We start from the raw sequence: 9,210 nt of genomic DNA on the forward strand, positions 1-9,210 counted from the left end.
TCTGTCCAGGAGAGGGAAATTCCCCCTTAACCTTCCCAGAGGTCTTTGAACAGATCTAATAATTAAATTGATTCAAGACACTGAAAGGAGGAAAAAACCCAATTAATTTGTACGCATCTGTCTCATAGAACTGGGACGGCCAAAGTGATCAAAGGAGACTGTTTATACATCATTTTTAGACAAAGATAAGAGGAGTGACACAGCCTGACTTCTTTTGCCATATTGGCCCCTTGAACTCCTCTCATCCTTCAAGAAGCAAATGGGGAAGGTCTCTGCCACCTTCTGGTATCCCTCTTTAGAAGTCCCCGGTTCTGTCTCACTTGGGGAGCTTTAAAAAACAGGTATTAATGGCGATGGAAATCAGAACAGTGGTTGTCTCTGGGAAGAGAGGAGCCGGGATCAATTGGTAAAGGACAAGAATGAATCTTCTAGGGTCAAGGAAAGGTCTTCCATCTTGAAAGGGTTGTGAGTTGAATTTGTCAAAACTCACCAAAATAATACTTACGATCTGTGCATTTCACTGTAGGTGAATTATTCTTCAGAACTGTAAAAAGTGACAAAGTTACCGATGCTGGGGTTCTACCCAGGACCTTTCAATCAGAATCTCCAAATCTGGGGCGTGTGAGTGGCTGTCTGGAAAGCTGTGCAGGCGACTGTAACTTGCGGCCCAGGAGGACACACCGCTGGAGGAGCTAATCTCTCACCTCCATGTGGCCGGAGCTCTGGCACGGCTCCACCACGTTCCGCCAGGTATCCGTCCTTCCACGTATTTCTGTGCAAGTCCGTCCCGGCTGAGTTGTGCGTTCTGCGTTCCCCAGGTAACTGCCTCTGGGCCACCTGGTCATCTGCGGGATGCCGGGGGCGGGGTCGGAGGATCAGCGGAGCCAGGAGCCCGCAAAGCCGCTGCCCTGCGGGGTGTGGCGGGCCCTGCGGGTCCCACGTGGCGGGAGGGAGTGCGCAGGCACCACGCCTCAGGATTTTAGAGGTTCTGGAAGGTCTTCAGCTCTTGCGCCTCAAACGCCGGGACCCTGGCCGCCGGTCCGAGCAGTGATCATGAAGGGACCTGTCCAGCCTTACGGCCGGCCGACCTCGTGGCGCAACGGTAGCGCGTCTGACTCCAGATCAGAAGGTTGCGTGTTCAAATCACGTCGGGGTCAGCTCTCTTTTCCTCACCTTTCGGTCAGTTTTCCCATTTTCAACTCTGTTGGAGCCCCACCGCCCAGGTCAAGGAAGAAACACCTAGTAGGGGCCGGAAGGGGAGGGTCCCTGGCGTGAAGTCTCGTCCCTCCCCGTCGTGGGAGCCCAACGATCTCACGATAGTTTTGGTGGTAGATCCGGGTAATGTAAATGTGGGCCGAAAGCAGGGCTGCTGAGGACTGACGCGCGCTCCCGATCTCTCGACGGATAAGTTTGGGCTCTCGCGCAGGCTAGAAGGTTGTTCTGCAGCCATAGCCCTGACAGTCGTTTTCGCGGTGCTGGGCAGGATCCCTCGACGCACTCACTTTGCAACATGGTGTGCTCACGCTTCATGAGAAGTAAGAGTCCAGACCCCAGAGAAGCGATCCTCAGCTGGACTCCCGCGGACGAGGTGGCCGAGTGGTTAAGGCGATGGACTGCTAATCCATTGTGCTCTGCACGCGTGGGTTCGAATCCCATCCTCGTCGGTTGGCAGATACGTCTGCCTGTAACTTTTGTGATTCTTTTCCCCGAATAAGAATTTCTCTTGTTACCGTCTGTCTGCCGGGATTCGATTTCTGTATTACCCTTTCACACTCTTTCGGGTACAGCTGAGGATTTTGTCGCTTCTATTCTGTTTTCCAAATACAGCCAAAGGTTAAGGTAGCACTCTGCCACTCACCTGCCATGAAGATGACTTGGCCAAGGAAAGAACGTGCAAAACTTTTTGATGTCGGGCGCCGTGGCTTAGTTGGTTAAAGCGCCTGTCTAGTAAACAGGAGATCCTGGGTTCGAATCCCAGCGGTGCCTTTACAGTATTAGTCGCTTTTGCGAACATTGAAATGGGGAAGGGGAAAACACCCGGACGGTTTTTGGAGGTCTGTCTATCCGTCCTCTCTCCCCCCTTTAGAGAGAACCTACAGGTTAATTTTGAGGAGGTATATACATCCTCTCTCTTAGGGAATATACGGGTTAATTTTCCGGAGCTCCATCAATTCTCTCTCCCTTCGGGAATCTACGGGTTGCTAGTAGTTGGCATTTTCTATTTCCGGCTGCGAGTCAACGTTAAGTTAGTGTTGACTTGTTTGTGCTCCGTGTTGGCACCTGAACCTGACTTAAGCACCATAATTAGATTATTTGTGCGTGTCAGTATTTTGGCTTGGATGTTACTTCCCCAAAACGTTCAGTGATTCAGTTTTCGTATTCTGCTTTCCTGTCTCCCAATTTAGGGTTACCTGTTTCAAATTTTTCCTAAAGCTAGGATTGAGCAGTAATTCATATTTTACATAGTTTCATATGGAAATATTTTCTTACCAATTGGCCGGTTAGCTCAGTTGGTTAGAGCGTGGTGCTAATAACGCCAAGGTCGCGGGTTCGATCCCCGTACGGGCCAGTTTCTTTTCTTCTAAAAAAACAATTTGAAGCAACACTTTTGTTGCTAGGCAAAGCTTGTGGAGCAATATTTCCAATACTTTTCACACTCAGAAAAGAAACATGTTTAAATTCAGACCAAAGTAGTAGTGACTTCAGGGGGAGGAAGAAATTTTAACAAAACTGGATCTCCTCCTCCTGTGATCTCTTTCTAAATCTGGAATGTTACTATGCGACTGCAAATGGAAGGCTGCCAAGGATTGGAACAAAGATTGTCTCAGACCATACATATGGCACAGAACAACGAAGTGTGGGAAATGGGGTCAAAAATGAACTAACAAGTGTTCCCAGTCTTTCCCTAGTTTGCCCAGGCCCTGCCTGTCCTCTTCAGGAACTAAAAAGACGACCCCTTCCCTTTCTCTTCCACCTTGTTTCTGATGCTACTTTTACTGGATCGCTGAGCCCATATCTGCATCTTGCATTTCCCCTCAGATCTGCTGCTCAGAAGCATGAAACATATTCTTCCTCATGTAGCCTGGGACCCCACCCCATTTCCAGCACTGGCCCCAAGAGAACTCATTCCCATTTCTTTGGCTCATCAATTCCTATATTCCCACACAGACACAGCCTCAGCCTTAGCAGCAGCAGCACTTTAATTCCACAAAAACTCAGAAAGCCAAAACTGATTAGAACACTCCACAACAGGTGGGCTTCAAAACCAGCAACAAATCTAACTGAACCCTGAGAGCAGTGAGACGACTCCCAAGTCACCCCCTCTACCATGCAATACATTCTTCCAGCTCCACCCAGGTTATGGCTGGGGAAATGGGGTGGTAGGAGGCCAGAGCGCAGAAGCAGGAGGTTATCCATTTGCAAGTGTGCATCCTTGTCGGCATGGTGTGTGGTCAGGGACCACTTAAGCTCCCACAGTCTCTGGTACATGAGATGTGACCACTGGAGGTCAGGGTGGCCACAGTGGGGGCTGGGCCACCGTTCTCCTTTCTTGATCACATAATGGCAGTCATGTCTCCCAAACCCAGAGCTAAAGCCCCGGTTTCCCAGAGATAGTGCTCTAACTAGGGCAGAGAGTTAGGAGAACAAGGTAGCTGCAGAGAGCCAACTGAATAGAAGCAGAGCATCACCTCCTCCCACCAGAAGGGCCTTTAGAACTTCCCATATACACCTGCATAAGGTCTAGCGAGTGGTCGCGGGCCGGCTAAACGTTATCTGGAAAAGCTTCCAATGCATAGGCCTCCCCTCAGTGGGCAGGTTCCCACCAAGGCTCCTTGAAGAGTCCTTAAGATCCTGCTGATACCTGGCCTTGCCAGGCCGCTCCCGCCCTCCTGGTCACTTGCACAGGGCCTCCAAAACCTCCAGAGTGCGTCGGATATCCCGGACTTGGCGTGCCAGCCCCTGAACCGGCTGCAGAGCTCGCTCCAGCTCCTCACAGCGCGCCAGCAGGGTGTACATGCCCTTGATGCTCATGTCCACAGCTTCGCCTAAGGAGTCCACGGCATCACGGTAGGTCTGGATGCAGCCCACACTCAGAGCTGTCAGCTCCTGAACCGCACCACCTAACCCGCGAAGCAGACGGTCCACCCTGCCGCCCAGCTCCCGACTCAGCCGCTCCAGGTCCCGCAGCACGTCGGGATCGATGGGAGGGATGGCCGGAGTGGGTGTCGGAGCTGAACAGGGCCGCGCAGGGGCAGGGGGCGGGGGTTGAGGGGCGCCGCTCAGACGGATCTTCAGTTGCAGATTGTTGGCGACAAAGTGGGTGAGGTCGCCATGGCGGCTCACCGTGCCCTCGAGCTCCAGGGGGCTGGAGATGGTGGCGCGCCGCCCGCCGCCCGGGCCATACTCGGCACCCCCTGCGGACCCGGAGCCTCCGCACGCCCCGCTCAGCCCGTCCAGGCTGCGGCTGTCCTGAAGGCGGCTGGAGAACGAACGGCCAGTCCTGCCGGCTGCCGCCTCCTCCTCATCGTCTTCCTTCTCCTGCTCAACATCCATCCCGCCGCCTCCAGGGCTCCCCCGACGGCAGACCCTCTCAGATGCAGGCTTGTCCTCTGGCGGCTCAGGGTTCTTGAGCCGCAAGGACCCATGCGGATCATGCTCGGGACCCGGCGCCCCCAGGCAGCTCTCTGCCCCAGAAGGGGTCCCTCGCCGGCCCAGCTCATCCTCCCGAGGCTCCCGTTCCGGCCGGTGGACGAAGCTGCAGCCCGAAGGCTTTGGGGACGCCCTGGGGTGGCGGCTCGTGCCCTCAACGTTCTCGGCCTCTTCCTCTCCGGACAGCCGGAGGCCTGCGGGCGGCTCAGAGGGCGTTCGGCCCGGGCCGCCGCCGAAGATCGCGGCTTGCTGTTCTCCTAGAGCCAGAAGGTCCGCCTCGGGCCCAGGCCGCCCCCGAGGCGACTCCATACCGCAGTTGGGGGCAGGAACCGAGGAATTGGTTCGCCCCGGCTGGGAAGGCCTTGGCGGCTCCTTTAAGGGGCGTTGTAGAGGCGCGCCGATTGGCCACCGGCTGACAATGGTCAGGACGGAAACAACACTCTGATTGGGCGCGGCGACCAGGAAGTCCCAGAAGGAGCGCTGTTATTGAGCAATCGAACGCACGTGAGAGCCCGCGGGGTGGAGAGTAGGAGGTGACAGCTGCGCTCTTCGCCCAGCCCTTTCAAAAAGTTGAGGGGGCAGATCTTAAAGATGAAGATCCTGAAACGTTAGAGTCCACCGGGGGCGGGGCTCTGGCTTTTTCCGCCCACAGTTGCCAGGCCCACAATTGCCGCTTAACAAACACATCTGGTGAGGACAGGAATCAGGGTTCCTAAGAGAGGTTTTTGGGATGGAAGTAGTATATCCTGCTTGGACAGTCGGGATTGAACCGCGCCTAGTTGATCAGAAAGGATAAAACCAGAATTCTCAACAGAACATGAATGGTTCGTTCCATGGTTCTAGGAAATGAACTGCCCAGAGCGGCTCACAGTGGGCAGAGAAGCGGGCTTAAGCGCTTCTCTTCTCATTTGCCACTCTGTCTTCCCGCCCCTTCCAGGTTTGAGAGTTTCCTCTTGGAGGATGGTGTGTGATTTCACCACTAGGTAAAACATTCAATAAACGAATGAGCCTGAAGGTCAGAGTCCTGGTACCATTCTGATCTCATGTCTTCCCCTACTGCTCCTGCTGGAGCCACACTGGCCTCCTCACTCTTCCTGAGAAGACAGACATGCTGACGTCTCAGGGATTTAGACTTGCTCTTGCAACTACCCCCACCCCAACCACCCTTTTTTTGAGGCTAGGTCTATCAACCAAGAAAAATTTTCATCTTGGATATTCCTCCTTTCCTTCTCTCCTTCGGGTCCTTATTCGAATGCTATCTTTTCAGTGAGGCCTTCCTTACAGTGTTTAAAATTGCAACCACTTTCTCCAGCAATTCATCTTCCTTCCCTGCCTTTTCTTCCTAGCACTTATCACCATCTGGAATACAATATATTTGCTTACTTACTCATGTAAGTTCCAAGAGGGTAAGGCTTTTTGTCTCTTTTGTTCTCATTTGTAGCCCCAGTGCTTAGGACAGTGCCTAGCATATAGTAGGTGCTCAATAAATATTTATTAAGTAAATGACCCCAAGCCATTAATTTCTCCTTTTTGGCCTGAACTCATTCAAGATGTGTTTGCATCACTTCTCAGGCCAGGGAACCTACACCACAGCAGTGGCCTGACTCAGAGCAGTAACAGCACTCAATCCTTAACCTGCTGAACCACCAGGGAACACCTCTGGCCTCTTCTTATAAGGACACCTATCCCATCATGAGGTCCCCAATCTCATGACCTAAACCTAATTACCTCCAAAGTTCCCACCTCCAAATACCATCACATTGTGGGGTAAGGGTTCAACATGAATTTTAGAAAGCCCAAAACATTCAGTCTGTAACCAGGATCCAGAGTCATTCTTTTGGCCCCTCCCAGGGTATCTGAATCCCAGGGTTTGAGGACTCTTCCACCTCATCAGGCAGAGCCCATCTTCACTACAAAAGCTGGAATACCAAGCAGTCCCTTTCCCAGCTTCCCTGGCACGTGGTTTAGGCTCCCACCACCGTCTACTGGACCACTTCTGCAGTGGAATGCTTCCTGGCTGTGTAAAACCCAAGCCTAGTTCTCCTAGAGATTCTGTGAATTACCCAGCATGCTGAAAATAAGGTCTATTTGTGCTTAAATGAACTTGAATTGTTTTCTGTTGCATGCAACCAGAAATCCTAGCTGATACACTCCCCCACTTTCCAGAAGGGAAGAAAGGACTAGCTTCCATTAGACCTCGCAGAAGAAGGATGCAACTTTCCCAAGAGCCCCAGTTAATCTCCCTCCACATCTCATTGGCCTAAACTGGTTCATATGCCCAGTTTAGTCACTTTGGCCAGGGTAATACCCTGTATGATTGACTTAGGACTGAGCATCTGGAAGCTATCACTCTGGCAAGGTGATAAGAGTTAACTGACTAGGTTAAAACAATTATGCTCCTCCTGGAGCTAGAGATGGAGGGTTAGTTCTCTCCAAACTCAAACAGCTGCAACACAGTGGGGGGGGGGGGGGAGTGGCTGTGGGGGAGTGACCACAGTGTCCACTACATTAAGGGTCAGCAAAATATGACCTGTGGGGCCAAATCCAGCTCTCCACCCCATTTTTTTTTTTTTTTTTCTTTTTAGGGCCACACATGTGGCATATGGAAGTTCCCAGGCTAGGGGTCAAATCAGAGCTAAGCTGCAGGTCCATGCCACAGCCACAATTACTGCCATGCAGATCCAGCCATGTCTGTGACCTACACCACAGCTCACTGCAAAGCTGAATACTTAACCCACTGAGCAGGGCCGGGGCTGGAACCCACATCCTCATAGGGCCCACTAGTCAGGCTCCTTACCTCTGAGCCACAGCAGGAACTCCAGACCCATTTTTATATGGTCTGTGACCTCAGAATTTTTTCTAACCTTTTAAGAGTCCATCTTAGGCCTGTATGACACAATGGAGTGACAGTCTGATGGATGTTGATAACTAAGCAATCAGCTTGGGGGAGAATTTGGAGATGTGATCTATAAAGAGGGGATGAACAAATGACACAGGCTATTGACCTTAGGGGCCTCTATTCCAAAAGAAAGGGACAGAGTGCCACAAGTCAGCTCGGCTAGCATCTCATGGTCATTACACACACACTGGACACTGACAGTGATCCGCTAGATTGGCAAGTTTCCTGAGCTCAGAGGGGTTTTTCACTCCCCAGCCTCTAGAACAGCACCTGGACTGTAGAAAGCACTGAATAACTATTTTCAAATGAATAAATCTAACAAAAAATTATGATGAAACTACATTAGAAAGATGCAGGGGCAGACAATGCACATGGTTATGGTGGCAGTGGAGTGAAAGAATGAAATCCTTACATTTTGTAGCAGGAAAACAATAGCCAAAGCATAAAACTGAAAACTTAAGGAGTAGCAAGAAAAGCATGTGATTTGGAAATACATGGTAAATACCAAAAGCAAAACTAAACAGTAAAAAGATTTGGACCAGGCTGTCTTTGGGTAAGAGCGAAATAGGGAGAACACTTTTTTTTTTGTTTGTTTTTTTAAAAGCCTTATTCAATTCCACAACCATGGCATTCCTGGGGCCGGGGCTGAACTCACACCATAGCAGTAACCAGAGCCACAGCAGTGACAATGCCAGATCCTTAACCCACTGAGCCAACAGAGTAAACTCCCAATTGTTTTAACCTGTGGGCGTATGTAGTGGCTGCATGGTGGCCCCCAAAACATATGTCTTAGTCTTAACTCCTATGAATCTGATGTCTTTTGGGAAAAAGATGTTTGCAGATGTAATTAAGGATCATGAGGGAGTTCCCGTCGTGGCACAGTGGTTAACGAATCCGACTAGGAACCATGAGGTTGCGGGTTCGATCCCTGCCCTTGCTCAGTGGGTTAACGATCTGGCGTTGCCGTGAGCTGTGGTGTAGGTTGCAGATGCGGCTCGGACCCTGCGTTGCTGTGGCTCTGGCGTAGGCCAGTGGCTACAGCTCTGATTAGACCCCTAGCCTGGGAACCTCCATATGCCACGGGAGCAGCCCAAAGAAATAGCAAAAGGACACACACACAAAAAAAAGATCATGAGACAAGATTATCCTGGATTATCTGGGTGAGCCATAAATCAAATGACAGTGTTCTTAGAAGACACAGAAGAGAGACATGGGAAGGCCATGTGAAGACAGAGCAGAGGATGGCATGATGCCGCCACAAGCCGCAAAGTGCCCAGAGTCACCTGATGCTGGAAGAGGCACGGGAGGACTTTTCTCCTGAGCCTTGATGGGATCGTGGCACTGCAGACACCTTGATTTGGGGTTTCTTACCTCCAGAACTGTCAGAAGATATATTTTTGTTGTTTTAAGCCACTAAGTTTATGGTAATTTTTTGTGCCAGCCCTAGGAATTGAATATAGCATGAGTAACTGAGATAAAATGAAAAAAAGACAATTTATGGGTGTTCTTCACCACATGGCTCAAAAGAGCAAATAATCAACAGACGCAGAAAAAGCATTAGGTGAGTCTCGCCTAAGTCAACACATACTCATGATCCCCCAAAACCCCCAAACCCTTACAAACTAGGAAGGGACCTGGCCTTCCTTAACCTGGTAAGGGAC

General features: G+C 51.0%; 1 protein-coding gene and 4 non-coding genes across 5 annotated transcripts; 4 read left to right on the forward strand and 1 right to left on the reverse strand.

Annotated features, from left to right (window-relative positions):
• The first annotated feature begins 1,085 nt into the window (after positions 1-1,085).
• Positions 1,086-1,157, forward strand: TRNAW-CCA (transfer RNA tryptophan (anticodon CCA)). The gene has a single exon. It is a non-coding gene; the product is annotated as a tRNA-Trp (tRNA).
• A 425-nt stretch (positions 1,158-1,582) lies between these two features.
• TRNAS-GCU (transfer RNA serine (anticodon GCU)) lies at positions 1,583-1,664 on the forward strand. The gene has a single exon. It is a non-coding gene; the product is annotated as a tRNA-Ser (tRNA).
• A 248-nt stretch (positions 1,665-1,912) lies between these two features.
• TRNAT-AGU (transfer RNA threonine (anticodon AGU)) lies at positions 1,913-1,986 on the forward strand. The gene has a single exon. It is a non-coding gene; the product is annotated as a tRNA-Thr (tRNA).
• Positions 1,987-2,495: 509 nt separating this feature from the next.
• Positions 2,496-2,569, forward strand: TRNAI-AAU (transfer RNA isoleucine (anticodon AAU)). Its single transcript has one exon. It is a non-coding gene; the product is annotated as a tRNA-Ile (tRNA).
• Positions 2,570-3,182: 613 nt separating this feature from the next.
• On the reverse strand, positions 3,183-5,026 carry BORCS6 (BLOC-1 related complex subunit 6). The gene has a single exon (XM_084986148.1). It carries the CDS (start codon positions 4,957-4,959, stop codon positions 3,895-3,897), a length of 1,065 nt encoding a protein of 354 aa, XP_084842274.1. The 5' UTR covers positions 4,960-5,026; the 3' UTR covers positions 3,183-3,894.
• Between the last annotated feature and the right edge of the window lie 4,184 nt (positions 5,027-9,210).

This window comes from Sus scrofa, chromosome 12 (assembly GCF_054392235.1).
Source record: "Sus scrofa isolate SSC_HxYL_T2T_F1_AM1 chromosome 12, Sscrofa_HxYL_maternal_Yorkshire_Landrace_v2.0, whole genome shotgun sequence".
Classification (NCBI taxonomy): domain Eukaryota; kingdom Metazoa; phylum Chordata; class Mammalia; order Artiodactyla; family Suidae; genus Sus; species Sus scrofa.

Excerpts from the sequence above, each read along its gene's own strand:
- BORCS6 (XM_084986148.1), bottom strand. The coding sequence starts at position 4,959 with ATGGAGTCGCCTCGGGGGCGGCCTGGGCCCGAGGCGGACCTTCTGGCT.